Source organism: Mustela lutreola, chromosome 2, assembly GCF_030435805.1.
Source record: "Mustela lutreola isolate mMusLut2 chromosome 2, mMusLut2.pri, whole genome shotgun sequence".
NCBI classification, from domain to species: Eukaryota; Metazoa; Chordata; class Mammalia; order Carnivora; family Mustelidae; genus Mustela; species Mustela lutreola.
Genome location: NC_081291.1, coordinates 7,672,942 through 7,694,088, shown reverse-complemented (window position 1 = coordinate 7,694,088; position 21,147 = coordinate 7,672,942). Strand labels below are relative to the sequence as shown.

General features: G+C 57.3%; 1 protein-coding gene across 7 annotated transcripts; it reads left to right on the top strand.

Moving 5' to 3' along the window:
* Nucleotides 1-434: 434 nt before the first annotated feature.
* On the top strand, nucleotides 435-19,638 carry TYK2 (tyrosine kinase 2). 7 transcript variants are annotated; one of them, XM_059159939.1, is made up of 26 exons: nucleotides 435-543; nucleotides 1,004-1,227; nucleotides 1,347-1,510; nucleotides 1,749-1,964; nucleotides 6,007-6,130; nucleotides 6,247-6,394; nucleotides 6,674-6,897; nucleotides 7,841-8,207; nucleotides 8,654-8,854; nucleotides 8,954-9,111; nucleotides 10,842-10,950; nucleotides 11,042-11,231; nucleotides 11,330-11,433; nucleotides 11,528-11,710; nucleotides 11,795-11,882; nucleotides 12,688-12,863; nucleotides 13,914-14,049; nucleotides 14,137-14,291; nucleotides 15,017-15,167; nucleotides 15,612-15,709; nucleotides 15,942-16,134; nucleotides 16,489-16,607; nucleotides 16,861-17,033; nucleotides 17,263-17,380; nucleotides 18,215-18,325; nucleotides 18,408-19,638. In XM_059159939.1, exons 4-26 carry the CDS (start codon nucleotides 1,769-1,771, stop codon nucleotides 18,540-18,542), a joined length of 3,657 nt encoding a protein of 1,218 aa, XP_059015922.1. In that variant the 5' UTR covers nucleotides 435-543; nucleotides 1,004-1,227; nucleotides 1,347-1,510; nucleotides 1,749-1,768; the 3' UTR covers nucleotides 18,543-19,638. The 7 variants fall into 7 exon arrangements, with proteins under 7 accessions (XP_059015922.1, XP_059015924.1, XP_059015923.1 ...); XM_059159940.1 differs by having other exon boundaries at nucleotides 456-543; nucleotides 877-1,227; XM_059159941.1 differs by lacking the exon at nucleotides 1,004-1,227 and having other exon boundaries at nucleotides 444-543.
* Nucleotides 19,639-21,147: the final 1,509 nt, after the last annotated feature.

The following is a 21,147-nucleotide window of genomic DNA, read 5'->3' as shown; positions in this document are numbered from 1 at the left end:
GTGAGGGGTGTCTCCGTCCAGCCAGGTGCAGCTGGCCCCGCGGAGACGAGGGAAGCGAGGCAGGATGGAATGGAGTCACACTGCACAGGCCTGGAAGACGGAAGGGCGGCTGGCTGCAGCCTTGATCGCCAAAATGAGGACAAGAAGTTTACGCCAGTTCCGAAAGCCTCACTAGGGCCAACAGCCCGCGGAGGAAATCGATATCGCGACGCCGCTTGAACGCCTGCACTGTCTAACCTCGCACACCAGCCAGCGCTTCCGCATCTCCGCCCGCTCCCCTCCAGCAGCCAATCACTGACGCCATGGTGCCATCCCAGCCAATCGCGGTTGAGGGTAAAAAAAAGGGTGAAGGTGAGGGCCAATAGAAGCGCCGCCATTGCAACGAAAAGACCAATGGCTACGTGCGACGGGTCACAACAGCAGCCAATGAATATGCCCATTTCAGGCGGCCAATGGGAGGCGGCGTCTCGGCGGCGATTTGGCGGTGGCTGCCCGCAGAGCGGGGCGGGGTCCCGGGTTCGAGCCGGAGTCCGGGGGGAAAGGGTGAGCCTGGAACCTCCGGGAGGTCCCCTGGAGGGCCGCGGCCGGCGGGAGGCGCGGCGGGAGGCGCGGCGGGAGGCTGCGCGTGGCGGAGGGTGGACGGAAACACCCGCTGCCTCGTGACCCGTCGATGCCTGGGTGGGTGCGCATCGCGGCTCCTGCCCCAGCCGGCGAGGTTTTGGGGAGGGGGGTGTTGGGGGGCGGTGCGGGTCTCCTGGGCGCAGACGTCACTCCTACCGCATCTGCAAAGCTGGTCTGCACTCAGTGGGGACGAGGACGAAGGAAATGGGCACCCCCCGAAACTCCACCCGTATTTTCTCAAACGTTAACATATAGTACTAGCGAACATTTATCGAGTACGGACAGCACACCGAGCCCTGAGCTGAGCGCTTCCCCTCCCGCATCTCACTGAATCCTCCCCGCACCGCTTTGGGGGAAAGACTGCTCTGTGCCCCTTTTCCAGGCGAGGAAACGGGCTCAGAGAGGAGCTTGATTCCCGAGGAATCTGACATTGTGCTACGACGACACTCTCTTCTTCCCGTCACTGTTTATCTTAAACTGGAGGACTTGGCGGCCCGACCCTGGGCCTGGCACTAGAGGAGTCCCCCAGCTGGACTGAGGGGCGACTGGAAACACAACCCCTCCTAGGCTCAGGGGAGTCGGCAGGGCCTGGGGTCACTCCTGCGGGTAGGTGTGGGACGCATGAATCTTGGCCTGCTAGAGAGAGATGATCAGGACGATGAAATCAATAATGATTTTATTTTTGTTTTTGTCATATTTTGTTATTTTTTCATGCCTGCATTAAGGGCTAGGTGCTGTGGGGATGTCACACCCTTCTTTTCATGGCAATGCTTTCCGCATCTTCATTTTCCGATGGGAAAACTGAGGCCCGATGTGGCTAAGTGACTTGCCTGAGTTGACACGGAGAGAGCCAAGATTCGTCCCCCGGTCTGTCTGACCTGACTGCCTGGTAATTCGGGGAAGGGGGGTGCAAAGCAGGTTTTTATATTGATGCAAGTTTGTCCAATAAAGGGGTTCATTGTTCATGGAAGATCTAACAGTTGTGGACGTGTACCCCAACTCCATCAAACAGATGTAGAAACAGGCTCAGGGAGGGGAATTGGATGCCTAAAGTCACACAGTGAGGGGGTTCTAGAATTTTCCCCTCAGGCCTAATGTTTGGAGGCTGATGGCCTATCTCTTTCTAGCCAAGCCAGCTCTCAAAAGCATGTCTCTGTGCCACTGGGGTGCCACCACCAGGGACAGCAGGCCTGATGGCAATGGAGCTCAGCCCATGGCCACCAGGGGAGGCCTGAAGGTCCTTCTGCACTGGGCTGGCCCTGGCGGCGGGGACCCCTGGGTCACCTTCAGCGAGGCCACACTGACCGCAGAGGAGGTCTGCATCCACATTGCACAAAAAGTCGGTGAGTCTGGGGCATCAGCCCTGTGGCAGGGGTGGAGGTGCTCAAGGTAGCTGGGCCCATCCGTCTGTCCATCTGTCTGCCTGTCTGCCCGTTCATTCAACAGACATTGAGTGAGCAACTACATTGTGCAGCCCCAAATCACTGTCTTTTTAGAGCTGATATTCCAATAGGAAAATCAGCAAGAAACACAATGAATAAGAAAACTGTGTGGAAGGGGCCCCTGGATGGCTCAGTCAGTTAAGCGCCTGCCTTTGGCTCAGCTCACAATCTTGGGGTCCTGAGATCAAGCCCTGCACCAGGCTCCCTGCTAGGGAGAAGTCAGCTTCTCCCTCTCCCTCCACCCACCCCAATTATGCTCATTTGCTCTCTCTCTCTCTCAAAGAAATAAATAAAATCTTTCAAAAAAAAAAAAAAAAAAAACAACTGTGGGAGAACAGAGGTAGATGATGGAGAAAAATTAAAAATTCAGAAATTCAGGAGAGGAAGAGGAATGCCTGGCTGGCTCGCTTGGCAGGGTATGTGACTCTTTTTTTTTTTTTTTTTTGAGATTTTATTTGTTTATTTGACACAGATCACAAGTAGGCAGAGAGGCAGGCAGAGAGAGAGGAGGAAGCAGGCTCCCCGCCAAGCAGAGAGCCTGATGTGGGGCTCGATCCCAGGACCCTGGGACCATGACCTGAGCCGAAGGCAGAGGCTTTAACCCACTGAGCCACCCAGGTACCCCGTGAGTGTGTTACTCTTGACTGCAAGTGAGGTTGGAGCCACAGAGGACTAGGCGCAAAGGAGGGGCGTGACTGGACTCAGGCGTCACAGGGGCTCTCTGGCTGCTGTGTGGGGAAGAGACTGTGGCAGGTGAGGGTGGGAGCCAGGAGACCAGGGTGGCCGTGACCTCCAGGTAGGAGATAAGGGGGAGGGGTCAGCCAGGGCCAGATTTTACAGTGCCTTAAATGCCAGAGAGAGACGTTGAGAGTTTACACTTTCTCCTGAGAGCAGGAAGGAACTGCGGAATGCCTGAGAGAGCCCATAGCAGAGGCACCAGAAGTATCCTGTCTTCCTCCTGAGGAGGAGAAGATCTGTCCAGTTGGACCTTGCTTATATGTCCCTTCCTCCAGGAAGTCCTCTCTGATGCCCTTTGCCACAACCAGATGGGGGCCTCATGGTGGATTTCTGCCACGCCTTGTACTTTCCCATGGTGGCTGATCCTTCATGAGCTCCAACGGGTGTGCTGGGTGGTGAGAAACATGCCCAGCACAAGAAACAGCGTGTGAAAAGCTCCCAGACAGCTTGATGTATGTGAGGAAGCAAAAGACCTTAAGAGTAACGAGTGTCGCTTTCAAGAATTTGGAAAGGGAAGTAGGACTTGAAAGTGGATCATATTGTCAGACTCCGGGTCATAGTTATTATTATTATTTTTAAGATTGATTTATTTTAGGGAGGCTGGGGAGGGGCAGAAGGCGCGGGAGGAGAATCCCATGCGGACTCCCCGCTGAACGGGAAGTCCAACTTGGGGCTCCATCTTACAAGCCTGAGATTATGACCTGAGCCTAAAAGGAGAGTCAGACATGTAACCGACTAAGCCCCGCCCCAGGCACTCCCTGCCCAGGTCATGGTTAGTCTGTGCTGAGGGGGTTGGGCTTTCTTATGGGGCAATGGGGAACCACGGAAGGTTTAAGCCAGAGAGTGAAACAGTCAGATTGGTTCTTTAGGAAGTTGTCTCTCAAGGAGGCATCCTCCTGTGAGAGGCAGTGAGTACACTTGGACCCAGCAACTTTGGAAAGCCTTTGGTATCATCCAACATTGTTGGAACATACGTCGCTTGAGGCTGCATAGTTCCACTTCTAGATAGACCCTGTACAGACGCTCAGCTCATGTGTTCGAGGAGACACATACCAGAATGTATGTGTTGGAGCAGCTTCATTTATTGTGGTGAAAAATAAGAGACCCTCTCAGGGTACCCTGTAAGGGAGAGGACGCAAACTAAGGTTGAAGGCTGGAAAGCTATATAATCAGGAAAAAGGAAATTTAACCAAAGTTACACCTAATCATATGTGAAGTTTTTTCTTAATTTAATTTTATTTTTTTTAAAAGATTTTATTTATTTATTTGACAGAGATCACAAGTAGGCAGAGAGGCAGGCAGAGAGAGAGGAAGGGAAGCAGGCTCCCCGCTGAGCAGAGAGCCGATGTGGGACTCGATCCCAGGACCCTGGGATCATGACCTGAGCCGAAGGCAGCGGCTTAACCCACTGAGCCACCCAGGCGCCCCTTTAATTTATTTTTTAAAGTAATCTCTACACCCAACATGGGGCTTGAACTCATAACCCCAAGATCAAGAGTTCTACCGACTGAACTAGCCAGGCGCCTGTTGTGTAAGGTTTTTTGTTTTTTGTTTTTAAAGAGATTTTATTTATTTATTGGACAGAAATCACAAGTAGGCAGAGAGACAGGCAAAGAGAGAGGGGGAGGCAGGCTCCCTGCTGAGCAGAACCCGATGTGGGGCTTGATCCCAGGACCCTGAGATCAAGACCTGAGCTGAAGGCAGAGGCTTTAACCCACTGAGCCACCCAGGTGCCCCATGTGTGAGGTTTTAAAAGCTGTTGTGATTGGGTGCCTGGGTGGTTCAGATGGTTAAGCATCTGCCTTTGGCTTGGGTCATGATCCCAGGGTCCTGGGATCATCAGGCTCCCTGCTCCTTGGGGAGCCTGCTGCTTTTTCTGCCTCTGCCTCTCTCTCTCTCTCTCATGAATAAATAAATAAAATCTTTAGAAAACAAAACAAAACAAAACAAAAACCTGTTATAACATGAAGAAGTAAATTGTAGAAGGACACCTATAGTGTAATACTGCATTTATAGTTCATAACATTTGAGACTAGGTCAGAGAGGATACGGGAATGATAAACTCTAGTTCGGTAGTGTGGTTAACCCTTTTTTTTTCTTTAAGATTTTATTTATTTATTTGTCAGAGAGAGAGAGCACACAAGCAGGCAGAGAGGCAGGCAGAGCCAGAGAGAGAAGCAGGCTCCCTGTCAAACAAGGACCCCGATGCAGGACTCAATCTCAGGACCCTGGGATCATTACCTAAGCAGAAGGCAGCAGCTTAACCGGCTGAGCCACCCAGGCATCCCAGAAGTGTGGTTAACTCTTAGGAAGAAGAGGTGGATATAGGCAGAGGCAAGTTTTATGTCTTGTGGCTGTACTTTGGTCATGATAAATTATTCTCAACAGATTGCCTTAGATAACAGTTTCAAGTGATATGTATAAAAGGGTGCCTTGGGTGGCCGGTGTAGGGAATGGTAGCGAGTCTGGAGTCTGGGGTTAGGGCTGGGCTCTGGATCTGAAGGATCCCAGAGATGGAAGATATGGAAAGAGCAGATCTTGTGACCCATCTGATGTGGATTGCAGACAAAGTTGAGGACAAGGACCAAGTCCTAGTTTAAAAGAACCAGCCAGAAAAGAGGCGGGTTTGGGGACCTGGCATGAGGTTCCTTTGGGAGATGACACATCTAAGGGGGCTTCATGTCCAGGAGGAGACATTCGGGAGGTAGTTGGGTATTCTTGCAGGGCTGGAGCTTGGAGACCAGGCAGCGTGCCAGCAGTTTGTAGTTGGGCTGGTCGATCAAGGGTAGGTTTTTGCTGCAGTAACAAGCAGCTCCCCAAATTTCCCTGGGTCAAGACAATGAAGGTTTACCTAAAATCCAGTGCAGGTCAGATGATTCGCTTCTGTCTCAAGGCACAAGGGGTCTCTAACATCCCTGAGCCAGAGGAGATGGTAAGAGTTTATTTCCAGGCCTAGAAATCTGCAGATTCCTTTCGCCAGCATCCCATTGGCCAGAAACTGGTCCTGTGGCCCCATCCCAGCTGCAAAGGAGGATGGGAAATGTAGTCTCTGAAGCCACAGCTTGGTCACCATATTGCATTGTCCTCTGTGGGCAGAAGGAGGCCCAGGGAGGGAGGGCCTGTGGTGGGAAACATCAGATGTGGGGGTCCACAAAGCAGCTGGCAGCAGATGCTGCCTCCTGACCCTCTTTCTCCCCTGTTACAGGCATCACTCCATCCTGCCTCAATCTCTTTGCCCTCTTCGATGCCCAGGCCCAGGTCTGGCTGCCCCCAAACCATGTCTTGGAGATCCCCAGAGACATGAGCCTCACGCTGTACTTCCGCATGAGGTGGGAGTCTTGTCCCCTTTGGTTCTGTCCCCTTGCTCCCCTGCACCCCGCCTTCTTGGAGCTGCATCTGAGTCCATGCTAGGTCCCAGCTGCGACCTCTCCATCCCGTCTTGCAGGTTTTATTTCCGGAACTGGCATGGCACAAACCCCCAGGAGCCAGCTGTGTACCGCTGTGGGCCCCCAGGGCCCAAGTCTTCCTCTGAACAGGCAGAGCAGGGCATGCAACTACTGGACCCGGCCTCCTTTGAGTACCTCTTTGAGCAGGTGCACGTAGGGCTGGGGAAGTGGGACTGTTCGTGAGGGACTTTGGTGCCATTGAGGACCCCCCCCCCCCACCTCGTCCCAATTCACTAAGGCTAATAGATTTCAACTCATGCCACCTGGGATCCTTTGGCTGCCTGCACAGAGGAAGCACACGTGACCTTTCCTGAAAACAGGGGTTCCCTTCCATCCCCAGAGTGGACAGAAGCTGGGGAGCAAACAGGCTCTCATGCCTCTCTTTCTGCCCAATCTGTCCCCCCACCCTCCTGCCCCAACCCCCAGGGCAAGCATGAGTTTGTGAATGACGTAGCATCGCTGTGGGAGCTGTCTGGCGAGGAGGAGATCCGCCATTTTAAGAATGAGAGTCTGGGCATGGCCTTTCTGCACCTGTGCCACCTTGCCCTGTGCCGTGGCGTCCCCCTGGAGAAGGTGGCCAAGAAGATCAGGTGTCTGGGAATGCGGCGGGAACGGGTATCTGGGAGCCGCAAGAGACCTCGCCTACTGTGGTGTGTTCATTCAGCACTTATCTAGTACCTGCTGCATACCTGCTGTGGTACCAGCAGTCGTTCTGGGTATTGAGGCCACAGAAGTGACCAAGTCAAACAGCGGTCACTGCCCTCCTGAGCGCACATCTGGTGAAGGAGGCATCAGTAAACAAAATACAAAAGGGGGAGGTCTGGTGTTTCCGAGGGGAAATTCAGCAGGAAAGGAGGAAGAAGGAGAGGTGTAGAATTTCAGCGTGGAGCGTCCGGGACTCCCTCAGAGAATGTAGCATTCAAATTCTAAGGTGCGAAGGAAGTGAAGGCAGGAGGCTTGCGAGCGTCTGGGAGAGCATTCTGGACAGAGAGGACAGATACCTCTCTGTTTAGAGGACAAAGATCCTGAGGCCCGCCTGATGCATTGGAGGATGTGTGGCTGGAGCAGAGCGAGCTTGGAGAATTCCTTAGATTCTAGGGAAGGACGGACCCAGGAGTGTGGGGAGCTGGGAGCCAGCTGTGGGCATGGCCATTGCTGTGAGGGCCCTGGTAATCAGGGTAGACTGCCTGGAGGAGGCAGTGGGAGACATGGCTCTTGGAGGACCAGTAGTCCCTCTTAAAGCACATATCTTTCTGTCCCTGTTGTATTATCACTCTGGATGACTCTGGCTGGGACAGTAAAGTCCACGGTGCAGGGAAACCCAGAGGATATACCCTCTCTAGCCTGGACGGCAGAGAACGCTTTCTGGTGGGGAGGTGACATTTCTGCTAAGACCTGAAGGTTGAGTCAGCTTTATCCTGATGTAGAATACGTTGGCAAAGCACTCCGGGCCGAGGGAAAAGCATATACAAAGGCCCAGAGGCAGGAGGCAGCAAAGGCCTGTTTCTTGGGGATCTGAACTTGGAATATGAGGGCCAGCTTGGGCGGCAACCCCAGACTCCTGACCAGCCCTTCCTGGTTGCCCCCCCCCAGCTTCAAGGACTGCATCCCACGCTCCTTCCGGCTGCAGATCCGGCGGCACAATGCGCTGACCCGACTGCGCCTGCGGAACATCTTCCGCAGGTTCGTGCGGGCCTTCCAGCCGGGCCACGTCTCACAGCAGGTCGTCATGGTCAAATACCTGGCCACGCTCGAGCAGCTGGCACCCCGCTTCGGCACGGAGCGCCTGCCCGTGTGCCACCTGGAGTTACTGGCCCAGGCCGTGGGGGAGCCCTACTACCTCCGGGACGCCGGGCAGGCTCCCCCAGAGCCTGGGCCGGAGTTGGCCACCGGGCCACCCACTCACGAGGTGCTGGTGACGGGCACAGGTGGCATCCAGTGGCGGCCGGTGCGGGCAGAGGTGAGCAGGGTGCCTCTCCCATCTAGCGGTCCAGGTCGGGCTGGGGCTGGGGCTCCTGCTCAGCCTTGGCCTTGGCCCCCGAGGGTGGCTGCAGGGAACCTTTTTCCCGCGTGGCTCTGGGATATGTCTGTTTGTCCTCTGGGGTGGTTTTTTTGGGGAATGTCCTCTGCGCCTCCCCCCTGGGGACCTCTGAGGAACCCCTGTCTGGTATTTGGGGGTGAGAGGGCCTGGGGCTTCCTGTCTTCCTCCCTGAGGTTCTGGCCTCTGGTGTGCAGCTCTCTAGGGGGCGGGTCCCCATCATCCAGTCTGTGACACAGACTCGAGTGCGGCTGCCTCAGGAGCATCCCCGGTCCCTCCAGCTCCCGCTTCTCCGCAGGGAGATTGTGCGGGAGACTGAACCGGTGTAGCCCTGCGTCATGCACCTGCCCCGCGCGCTGCCTTTCCAGGATCCCAGAGGCGATGGCAGCAGCAGGAATCCCTGTGCTGGCCCATCTGGGAAGGGAACCAAGGCCCCAGCAGCAGGCGACCAGCCAGCAGACAGGCCTCAGGAAGCGCTGTGGACCTACTTCTGTGACTTCCAGGACATCACACACGTGGTGCTGAAGGAATGCCACGTCAGCGTCCACTCTCAGGACAACAAGAGCCTGGTGGGGCCCAGGGAGGGGGCCTGGCAGGGGTGGGGGCTCCTGTGGGCTGGATGCATGCCTGATGTCTCGTCCCCACCCTGCCCCGCCCTTGGCCTGCAGGAGCTGACCCTGCCTTCCCGGGCCATGGCCCTGTCCTTGGTGTCACTGGTGGACGGCTATTTCCGCCTGACCGCAGACTCAAGCCACTACCTGTGCCGCGAGGTGGCGCCGCCACGGCTGGTGATGAGCATCCAGGACGGGATCCACGGACCCCTGCTGTGAGTGGGGGGGGGAGTGGGGGGAGTTGGGGGGTAGTGGAGGGAGCAGGGAAGGGGCGGGCGGAGCAGGCAGGAGGAGGAAGGGCACATGGGTGACACAGCTAGGTGGTGGCTGCCTAGAGCTCATGGTGAGGCGTGAATGAGGCACGTGCGTGTTTGTGCGGATTCACGTCTTTGCGTTCGTGTTAGTGCACACGTGTTCACCCATGCGCGTGCACGTGTGCGAGTGCGTGCGGTCGTGTGTACATGTGTGCAGATGGGGCACACCAGCAGTGTGGGGGAGAGGGGGCGCCTGCAGTGGTGTGGACATGTGGCACAAGGGACCAGGTTTGGGACTGTCACTGCGCACGTCTGCAGGTTGAACAGCCCGCCCAGCGTGCAGCTGTGCCGCACAGTCGCCTGCCCAGTTGTCCTAGCCTGGTGTTGCGCAGCGCAGTGGGCTGGTGATTTTCATGGAGCCGTGCGTTGCGCAGAGGCTGGAGGCCAGTCACACATTCGCGTGAGCACTCACATCCCTGCAGGCGTGTGTCTGTCTTGGTCACTGGCAGTCCCTGCGGTTCTCTACAGACTCGCGGGGCGGAACCTGTGCGGTGTCTGGCCATCAGGAGTCCTCCTGTGTGCCGCTGGGTCACAGGGCTGTGACTCTGAGCTCATGTGGTCATCATACCTGTGTGTGGCTGTCCCCCGGCCCACCTGTGACAGCGGAACTGGCCGTTAAGGTGTCTTAAGAGGTCTGACCCCTAGGAGCCTCCTCTCTACACGGGAGGAAGGTGGAGGGGCCATTCCACTTCTTGAGGGCCAAGGTGGCACAAGGTCACTGCCTGGTGTGTGTCACCTGACAGGGGTCTCTGGGCCCCATCCACGGGCATCCTCGTGAGTTCAGGTGGCTGTAATGGTCCTGGGGACCTGGTGATGCCAAACAGCGGACATCGATTTCTCACAGTTCTGGAGGCTGGAAGTCTAAGTTCAAGGTGCGGGCAGGTCCAGTGTTTGGCAGAGAGCCTCCCGCATGGGTGCACAGACAGCCAGCTTCCGGCTGGGTCCGCACATGGGGGAAGGGGCAGGGGCGCTCTCTGCGGTCCTTTTTGTAAAAGGGCACGAATCCTATCCATGGGCTTTCCACCCTCGCGACCTACTCAGCCCCCAGAGGCTCTGCTTCCTCGAGCCGTCGCGCTGGGGGGTAGGTTTCCACACGGGAGTTCTGGGGAGACGTGGACGTTGGGTCGACAATAGAATGGGAGCCCCAGCGTCGGGGGTGGGGGGCGGTCTGTCTGGGCCCAGGTGGCAGTGTCACGGGTCCTGCCCATCTGTGTTCCTGGCAGTTGTCCCCTCTGGGTCTGGGATGTTGTGGCGCCTTATGCGCCATGTCGCAGGGGCTGAGTGGCTGTCTGCGGTTGGTATCGTCTGCGCATGTGCGGCAGGCTGCCCACCCTGTGTCCGAGTGGCTACCTGGGTATGTGCCCTCCTGTGTCTGATTGATGTCTCCTGTCTCCGGGCACGTGTTACCGTGTCAGAGGTGCTGCCTGACCGAGGGGGTGCCTGTCTCACTACCTCTTTCATCCTGTGGGTATTTCTGGACGTGCTCAGACTCCGCGTCCCCACAGAAGTGCCGACATTTGTCCCAGCCGGAGTGCTCCCCTATGGGCAGATTCTCTGTATCCCTGTTGCCTGGCATGTGCCCCACGGTACCCCCCAGATTCTCTGACTGCGGCCCCCTGGTCCCCCCACAGGGAGCCATTTGTGCTGGCCAAGTTGCGGCCCGAGGACGGCCTCTACCTCATCCACTGGAGCACCAGCCACCTCAACCGCCTCATCCTCACGGTGGCGCAGAGAGAGCAAGTGAGCCTGGGGCGGGGGTCCTGGGCCGGGGCTGGGTGCACTTCTGGCCTGGACCCCTGCTCACCGCCCTGCCCCCTGGCCCCCGCCGCAGGCCCCAGGCACACAGCACGTGCACCTGCGCAAATTCCCCATTGAGCTGCAGGCCGGGGTCTTCACGCTGGAGGGCTGGGACCGGTCCTTCCCCAGCGTGCGGGAGCTGCGAGCTGCCCTGCAGGGTTGCTGTCTGCGGGCTGGCAACGACTGCTTCGCCCTGCGCCGCTGTTGCCTGCCACGGCCTGGAGGTACCATTTGGAGGAGCCCTGGACGGGGTGAGGGTGGGCGTTGGGATCCCCATCCCCAACCCAGGCCAGCCCTCCATGATGGCACCTCGACCCTCCAGAGATCTCCAACCTCATCATCATGCGGGGGTCTCGGGCCAGCGCCGCTCCGCCCAACCTCAGCCAGCTCAGCTTCCACCGGATCAGCCAGGATGACATCACCCAGGTGTGTGTGGTCGGAGCTCCCTGGGGCCGGGGGGCGCTGCGGTGGGCAGCCCTGGGTGCTGGTCATGGAGCTGCCCCGTGCCCTGTTCCCTCAGCTGTCCCACTTGGGCCAAGGCACCAGGACCAACGTGTACGAGGGCATCTTACGAGTGGGGGGCAGAGACCCCAAGGAGGGCACGGCAGACAGTGAGGACCCCCCCACACCCAGTGGGGACTGCGGGCAAGAGCTCCGGGTGGTCCTCAAGGTGCTGGACCCCAGTCACCACGACATCGCGCTGGTGAGTGAGCCCAGCCAGGGGGAGCTGTGGGGAGGGATGCGGGGGTCCGGGTGTGTGGCTGCCTGACCTGCCCGGTCCCCGCAGGCCTTCTACGAGACAGCCAGTCTCATGAGCCAGGTCTCCCACGTGCACCTGGCCTTTGTACATGGCATCTGCGTGCATGGCTCCGAGAGTGAGTGAGCCCCGCGTGCCCTCTCGCGTCCCCATCAGCAGGCCACCCCCCGCCTATGCCCGCTCCCTGGGTTGGACCCCGACCCTCAAGCCTGTGTCCTCCTTACCCTAACTCTGTGCTCCACCTTGACCTGTACTGGGATCCCTGACTCCACACCTTGATCTGTGACTACTTGACCTTCGACCTGTGCCCCGGCCGCAGACTATTCCCCAACAGTCCCCGACCACACCTGGGCTCTTAGCTTCACCTTGATGCCTGGCTGCACCCTGATCCCTAGCTCCGTCTGCCACCCTGCCTCTGGCTACCCTCTGACCCCCCCGTGCAGGTGCCAGTGTTGTGGGGCGCCCTCGTCCTCCCAGATCTCAGTCCCTGCTCTAGCCCCACCCCTGCACTTACCCTGCATGTACCTCCGAAGTCCTTGTCCAGCCAGTAGCCCCCAGACCTTCAACCCCATGTGTCTGTCTCTCTTGCTTTCCTTCTACCGCTGGTCGACACCCCATGAGCACCCCAAGCCCATGGGATCCCTCCTCACTTAAGCCCCAGCCCCATGCTCCAGGCCTCCACTTGTCTCCACCCGCCCCCAGGTCCCCAGGCCCGTCCTCCCCTTTGTCCCTTGAATGGCAGCTTTGCCCAGCCCCCCACCCCGGACCGAGATGCCAGCCTTCCCCTCTGCCCCACCCTGCACCCACGTGGCCCGCATCTCCCCTCGCCCCACAGTCGCTCGTCAGCCGCCCCCAGCATTTCTGCCCCAGCACCTTCCCCACCCACGGTCCCAGCCCCCATGTCCCGCCCCCACCGTGTCCAGGAAGTGGGAGGCAGGTGGGCGGCCTGTGCAGTGCCTGGGACTTTGCAGACATCATGGTGGCAGAGTACGTGGAGCACGGGCCCCTGGACGTGTGGCTGCGGCGAGAGAAGGGCCACGTGCCTGTGGCCTGGAAGGTGGTGGTGGCCCAGCAGCTGGCCAGCGCCCTCAGCTACCTGGTGCGTGGCCTGTGGGCGGGGCCTGGGTTGGTGGGGCGCACCAGAGCAGTCCTGTACACACTGGCCCTAGATCTTTCCACGAGCCTCTTCTGCTCACACACCCCTGTGACTCCCATCTCCCCCAAGAGAAGAATGCCTCAAATTTCTATGTCCCATGGGGGCCTGAGCTCAGCTCCTCTGTCACTCTCTGTTGGCATTGCTCCCAGCTCCTCCTGGTGCAGTCCCCCTAGTTTCCAGAGCACCTCTGTGTGCCAGGCTCTGTCCTAGACCCCGAGGACACAGTAGAGAACAAAACCAAAGTCTCTGTCCTTAAGGAGCAGGTATTTTAGTTGGGAGGGGCAAACAAATGATTAACTACTTTACACAGTATTTTATTTTATTTTATTTATTTATTTTTAATTTTTTAAAAAGATTTTATTTATTTATTTGACAGTAGATGGAGAGGCAGGCAGAGAGAGAGAGAGAGAGAGGGAAGCAGGCTCCCTGCTGAGCAGAGAGCCCCATGTGGGACTCGATCCCAGGACCCTGAGATCATGACCTGAGCTGAAGGCAGCGGCTTAACCCACTGAGCCACCCAGGCGCCCCCTTTACACAGTATTTTAGAAAGCAGTGACAACTGTGGGAGAGTAGCAGGCGTGGAGATAAGCAGTTGCTACAGGCAAGGGAAGAGGTAGAGTTTAAAATAGATGCTATGGTGACCTGGAGGTGAGGAAGGAGCTGTGCGGGCACCTCAGGAAGTGCACTCTAGGCAGAGGGAATAGGCAGTGCAAAGGCCCTGGGGCAGGACCATGCCTGGCATGGTTAGAGAACAGCAGCTGGACCTGACCACGACGAGCTTTGACCACCAGCTCTGGGAAGACAGGAAGGACCTACTGGGTATCCAGTGGCAATGATGTACTTGGATCCCCATGATGGCTTTTGTTTTGTTTTATTTAACCATGGTTATTTTCTTCACGTGGTCTGTCCCTGTGGAGACCACATGGCATGGGAGTGGGGGCAGTATCTACAGCACCCCCCCAGTGGTCACACCCTCTTTTCACCCCCCCACAGGAAGACAAGAGCCTGGTTCATGGTAATGTGTGTGGCCGGAACATCCTGTTGGCACGGCTAGGGCTGACGGAGGGCACCAGCCCCTTCATCAAGCTGAGTGACCCCGGTGTGGGCCTGGGTGCCCTTTCCAGGGAGGGTGAGGACCCGGGCTGGCTTGGGTTCAGGGACAGGCTTCCCCCCAACTCTTTTTCCACCCTCACTGACCTCTGATCCTGGCCCCCAGAGCGGGTGGAGCGGATCCCCTGGACAGCCCCTGAGTGCCTCTCCGGCGGAGCCAACAGTCTGACCACTGCGGCTGATAAATGGGGCTTTGGTGCCACCCTCCTGGAGATCTGCTTCGATGGGGAGGCCCCTCTGCAGGGCCGTGGCCCCTCCGAGGTATGTCTGGGGCATCTCTGGGCCCTTCCCACAGAGGGCATTGGTACTTCCAAGGAGTCTAGAGGGCACATTCAGGGTCTTGGGCTGCCTCCCCTCTGGCTGTGTGACCTGGCATATATATGTGGCCTCATCTCTCTGGGGCTCCATCTGATTGTCTGTCAGCTGGGGCTGACAGTCTTTACCTCATCAGGTTGTTGTGACACACAGCAAGTAAGTGACATGCTTCAATTTTAAGCAGAGCGACCAAGACCGTCATGGGAGAAGCCCTAGGCTGTGGGGGTGAGGGAGGACCAGAGGACCCCCCAAACCAGCTGAGGGGTCAGGCAAGGCTTCCCAGAGGAGTACCAATCCAAGTACAGAAATGTTGCAGCGACCCAGGCTTGGAAGTGCAACCTAGGCAGAGGTCATAGCAGGTACAAAGGCTCTGAGGCATCAGATGGTGGTTGGAGCTTCCTGGAGGCAGAGTGAGGAGGAGACAGGGCAGGAAGGGCCTTGTGCAGGCTGCTCCCGAACTCTGCAGAGTCAGCTGGACTTGGGATTCAGCCCTGGCTCTGCAGTGGTGTCCAAGTCTGCTTCCCTCCACCAAACCACAGTGACATCATCTGTAAAATGGGAATGACGGAACAAGGACCCAGCATGCTCTTGGGGCCTGTCTTTTGGAAAAGGGGTTTGGGGGCAGGGGATGGGTGGGGGTTACTGACTCCCGCGGATCCCCTTCCTGGCAGAAAGAGTGCTTCTACCAAAAGCAGCACCAGCTTCCTCAGCCCTCCTGCCCGGAGCTGGCCACACTCACCAGCCAGTGCCTGACTTACGAACCAGCTCAGCGGCCCTCCTTCCGCACTATCCTGCGGGACCTCACTCAGCTGCAGCCCCAGAGTGAGCCTCACCCCATTGCTGGGATCCCTGCTGGTGCTGGCCCCTGGCCCTTGAGGTTTCTACCCCGTGACCTCCGTTAGGTGTGACCGTGTCTGACCCACTTCCGGGTGTGTGGACACCTGTGCTTGCCTTAATGGTTTATGTGGGGAGAACCACGGCTTCCTTGGACAGATTGGGCCCTTGCAGCTTTCTGGCTTTCGTTTTCTCTCATCTTGAAACACCCTTTACTCTATCTGAGACCGTCCCGGGTGTCCTAGGATACAGCCACTTCTGCATTTTGGACACCAAGGTAGAATTTTCCAACCATTGCAAAAAAAAAAAAAAAAGTTTCCTTATATTTGAGATAGGATGCTGGCGGAGCGGTGGCCCCTTTTCTGTGCCCCCGAGGGTGGGCCTGTCCGGGAAGAGGCAGGAGTCCAGTGACACCCACCGCGGCTCTTCTAGATCTTGCTGACGTCTTGGCTGTGAACCCTGACTCACCTGCGTCAGACCCCACCGTGTTCCACAAGCGCTATTTGAAAAAGATCCGAGATCTGGGCGAGGTGAGGGGCTCAGGGGGTTGGGGCGGGCCTGGGCTTAGTTCTGGAAATATGGGTGGGGCCTGGCCTAGAAGACACACACACACACACACACACACACACACCGCCTCAAGGGAGTCCGAGTCCCGGCCCCCACAGAGGAGATGGGGCCTGGGATTTTCCAAGCGCACCCAGCCAGGGGATGGGGCCTGGAGAGCCGGGGCAGGGCCGACCCCCCTGCGCCTTCCCCGGCCAGGGCCATTTCGGCAAGGTCAGTCTGTACTGCTACGACCCCACGAACGACGGCACCGGCGAGATGGTGGCCGTGAAGACCCTCAAGGCGGACTGCGGCCCCCAGCTCCGCACCAGCTGGCGGCGGGAGATCGACATCCTGCGCACGCTGTACCACAAGCACATTGTCAAGTACAAGGGCTGCTGCGAGGACGCAGGTGGGCGGGGCCGGCGGGGCCTGGGGCGAATGGGAGCCGCCAGCTGGAGCCTCCGGCTGGGGAACGCGGGCAGGGGTGGCTGCGGCTGGGGAACGCGGGCAGGGGTGGCTGCGGGCCCGGGGCTGCCTCCTTCCCACTTTGGCCTTCTGCGGGGCACGATGGGTGAGAGGGACTCGGCGGCCCCCTCACCGGGGGTTTTAGGATGGGCTGGCCCGCCTGAGGGCTGGACCTGGTGTGGGCGAGTCAGGGCCCCACGCTGGGGAGGGCGAAGCTGCGGCTCTCCGAACGTGTGGCGCCCAGCCCCTGCCTCTGTTGCCCGTCGCCTGCGCGGGCCACCCCTCTGCCTTGCTTCAGGAGAGAAGGCGGTACCGCTGGTCATGGAGTATGTGCCCCTGGGAAGCCTGCGGGACTACCTGCCCCGGCACAGCGTGGGGCTGGCGCAGCTGCTGCTCTTCGCCCAGCAGATCTGTGAGGTGGGCCCGCTGGCCCCTGGTCCCCGAGCCCGGCTCCCTCCTCCGTGGCCCGGCCCCGATGGCCCCACACCGCCCGCTCACCTGTCCCCGCCCCTGCTGCCGGCCCTGCTCCCTTCTGCGGCTGCCACCTGCCACCCTGCCCACGCTGGCATGGTCCCAGCAGTCCCGCGGGACTCCGCAGCCCCTTCCCATCCGGTCCCGCGCGCCTCAGGCTCTGCCCCCGGCCACTGACCCTGACTCGCCTTTCCCCCAGGGCATGGCCTACCTCCATGCACAGCACTACGTGCACCGAGACCTGGCGGCCCGCAACGTGCTGCTGGACAACGACAGGCTGGTCAAAATCGGGGACTTTGGTCTAGCCAAGGCTGTGCCCGAAGGCCATGAGTACTACCGCGTGCGCGAGGATGGGGACAGCCCCGTATTCTGGTGACCGGACAGGCACCCGCTGGAGTGGGGGGTCAGGGGTACCTGGAGCAGACAGGGTGAAGGAGATAGATGCCGGGGTCTCAGGCGACAGGGCCTGGTCTCAGTGAAACTGCCCCCCCCCACAAGGGTGGGGTCCTGACTGGGACCAGAGAGCCCCTAAGCCCCAGGTAAGGCCTCCCACCTGGTCTGGCCGGTGGCATGAGTGTCCCCCCCCTTCCCCCGCCCCCAGGTATGCCCCAGAGTGCCTGAAGGAGTGTAAGTTCTACTATGCCTCTGATGTCTGGTCCTTCGGGGTCACCATGTACGAGCTGCTGACCTACTGTGACTCCAGCCAGAGCCCCCCCTCGGTGAGAGCCAGGCCCTCAGCCCACCCCATACCAGAGGCGCTGGAAAGGAAGGCATTGAATTCCCAGCTCGCCCGCTGTAGGGAGCACTTAAGCCACGTGGGCCTCACAGTCCCACCGTGTAAAACGGGCCCCCTTGCCGCATCGGGGGGCTCGGATTGTGATAGAAACCCAAATAGAAACAGCTTATTCAGGCGTTTGCAGCCGGGGAGGCACAGCTTGACTTAGATCCTCAGCTGTCCTCAGGAGACCCATTTTTCTCCATCTCTGCTCAGCTGCTCTCCAAGGAGGCATCTTTCAGGCAGCCCTCCCCAGCCCCACCCCCACCCCCGCCCCCTGCTCCGCTGTGGCAGCAGTGGCCCCCTAGCTCTTCAGGCACAGCCTCCCAGCAGAGGGGACCAAAGGGTCTGTTCCCCGCCCGCCTCATTGAGGGCTTTCTGATTAGCCCAGCTTGGCCTCCCGAGCCATGGTTATTGGCCAGGCCTGGGCTGGGGGAGGAACCAAGGCTGTGCTCCAAGTTTATTCCAAAGGCCATGGTCAGAGGAGTGGGCAAAGGATTCTGGACCGATGAAAACAGTTTGCTGAGAGGCTTAACAGCAACCCCCCCACCTCCGACTCACTCCATGAGTGTTAGTTACCTTCCACATAACCCAGTAGTAGATGTTATCGCTCCATTTTACAGATGAGTAAACCGAGGCCCAGAGAGATGAGGTCATAAATACGAAGTTAGGCACCATGTCCCGGTGGAGGTGGGCCGGGGACCGCTGAACCGGCAGCTTCTGACGTCTGTCTAGCCGGCCCCGCCTCCTGAAAAGAGCTGCTTTTGTTTCTGTGTAGAAATTCATGGAGCTCATAGGCCTCACCCATGGGCAGATGACGGTGCTGAGGCTCACTGAGCTGCTGGAACGCGGGGAGAGGCTGCCCCGGCCGGAGAGATGTCCTTGTGAGGTGAGACCCCCCCCTTTTCACCTCCGTGCCATCAGACCGCAGAGAGAGCAGCCCCCGCAGACTCATTCTCTTCCCTGCCCAGATCTATCTCCTCATGAAGAACTGCTGGCAGGCGGAGGCCTCATTCCGCCCCACCTTCCAGAACCTCATACCCATTCTCAAGACCATCCAGGAGAAATACCAAGGCCAGGCTGCCTCAGTGTTCAATGTGTGCTGAAGCCTAACAGTGGCTCTTGGGGGACCGGAGCAGGCGCCCACCCAGAGGGCCTCCCCGGCCCCAGAGGAACCCGACAAGGAGAGGCCGGCCTCACCGTTCCCAGTGCCTTATTCCTGACCAGAGCTGCCACCTCTGTGAATGGACTTCCCTTCTGTCTTACACCCTTGGGTTGCTGTAGCAGTCTTACGGACAGGATGGCTTATAAACAGAAATTTATTTCTCACAGTTCCGGAGGTTGGGAAGTCCGAAACCAAGGTGCCAGCACGGTCACATTTGGTAAAGGCCCTCCTCTTGGTTCACAGCCGACACCTACGGGCTGGGTCCCCACAGGGTCGGGGAGGCGCTGGGGATCTCACTGGAGTCCCTCTTATAAGGACACTTAAGGCCAAGGACACCCTCATGATTTAGCACCTGCCAAAGGCTCACCTCCTGATACCATCATATCAGGCATTGGGATTTCAATTTGCGAATTTTGAGGGGACACAACCCTTCAAACTGTCACACCCTCCTTGGTTATGAGCCTGGTGCAGGCCCCTGAGGGACCCAAGGACAAGCAAGGACCTAATCAGGCCCTTGAATCCAATCTTCTGGCCTCCCCCCTCCCAGCCTTAGTTAGGGCCCAGCATTTCCACAAGCTGGTAATAAACTCATAGGTTCTCTGCTGGAGGCCGTGTTCCTTGGGCCCTTCTGCAGCCGGTGTTTGCTGTCCTGGGCTTTGCAACTGGAGCAGGACGCTGCAGAGGAAGCCAGACATATCTCTGACCTTTGCTTCGACCGAATCCCCAGCTAGCAGGCCAGTGCCTGGAGCACAGAAGGCTCGTGAGAACTACTCGCATAGAGATCAACCAAGAATGCAGGGCTTGGAGGGGCCCTGCACCAGGTAGATAAGCTTTCCGGGTTCACGCTTTCCTCTCTGTGTGACTTCAGGCAAATGGCTCTCCCTCTCTGGGCCTTAGCTCTCAGCTCTGAACTGGGCATGGTCATGCTGGCTACCTAGGGGACTCAACGGAAATAGCTAATGGGGGTCTTGAAGTCAGATGCTTAGTGGACAGATATGCGAACAATATACTTAATAAACATTTTATATTCTTGTTAATCTGGTGTTTGCCAAAGTGTTTCTTTTTTTTTTTTTTTAAAGGAAATGATTAATTTTGCTTTTCTCCCCCTAGAGATTTATGTGTTAGCGCACGAGTGAGAGGGGCAGAGGGAGAGGGAGAGAGAATTTCAAGTAGACTCCATGTCTGTGCAATCCAACACGGGGCTTTGATCTCACAATCCTGAGATCAGGACCCTGATATCACCACCTGAGCTAAAACAAAGTGTCCAACAGTTAACCTGATGCACCACCCAGGCGCCCCTGCTGAGGTGTTTCTACTGAGACAGGATGTGTGTCAGGCCACATTGTGAAAATATTTTTCTTTCTGCTTGGGTTTCTCAAGACCTTATGGCCTGCAGTTCCCCTTTTCCAGATAATTCCATACAGATGTGTTGAGGTTTGCTTTTTATAACAGTTTTAATGTTAAATATGCATTACAGTTATAATAAATGGGCACGAGGTAGGTGATACTGACCCATGCAGTGAACTGTCTCCCTCTACAAGCCACTATTGTCATCTCCCTGAAGGCAGCTAATGTCATCTGGTTTCCTATTCTTGCTTCCAGAGACTATCTAGAAAAAGGAAATCTGTGCGTGTACTAGGCTTTCTCAACTCTTGTAAAAATAGTAGCATGTGGCGGGCCCGGCTGGCTCAGTAGGTGGACCCTGTGACTCTTGATCTTGGGGTTATGAGTTCAAGCTCCACGTTGACATGGAACCTACTTTAAAAAGACACATTTTTTAAAAAGGCATTTCGGATTTTATTTATTTGAGAGAGAGTGAGAGAGAACACGAGAGAGGAGAAGGTCAAAGGGAGAAGCAGACTCCCCGTGGAGCTGGGAGCCCGACATGGGACTTGATTCCGGGTCTCCAGGATCATGACCTGAGCCAAAGGCAGATGCTTAACCACCTGAACCACCCAGGTGCCCCAAAAAAACCATTTTTTAGGGGGCACCTGGATGGCTCAGTCGTTTAAGCATCTGACTCTTGGTTTCAGCTCATTCGTGGGATCAGGTCTAAGAGATAGTATTTCTGGAGTCTGAGAAGGCTCAAGACTTTTTTTACTAGAAATTGATTGCATCTTCACTTTCCATTTTTTAAAAAAAGGGTTTTATTTATTTATTTGAGAGAGGGAGAGAGCACATGAGCAGGGGGAGCAGCAGAAGGAGAGGGAGAAGCAGGCTCCCCGCTGAGTAGGGATCCTGATGCGGGGCTTGATTTCAGGACCCTGGGATCATGACCTGAGCCGAAAGCAGATGCTTAACCGACTAAGCCACCCAGGTGCCCTAAATAGCCTCTTTGAAGAAATGTCTATTCAAGTTCTTTGCCCATTTTTAAATAGGCTTTTTTGTTGTTGTTGTTGAGTTGTGTTGTATTTGCATCCCCCACCCCAAGAATATTGAGCCCTCATGCTAAGGCTTTTAGACCCTCCTAGAAGTCCCCCCATTGTCCTCTTGAAATGTTGCCTTACAATCCCATTTTATCACCTCAAGGACAGTGCCTGCCTGGA

Bases quoted from the DNA above. Each gene is read 5' to 3' on its own strand.
- TYK2 (XM_059159939.1), top strand. From the start codon at position 1,769: ATGTCTCTGTGCCACTGGGGTGCCACCACCAGGGACAGCAGGCCTGAT. The intron at 6,395-6,673 runs GTGCACGTAGGG...CCCAACCCCCAG, and splicing joins TTGAGTACCTCTTTGAGCAG to GGCAAGCATGAGTTTGTGAA. The intron at 18,326-18,407 runs GTGAGACCCCCC...TTCCCTGCCCAG, and splicing joins CGGAGAGATGTCCTTGTGAG to ATCTATCTCCTCATGAAGAA.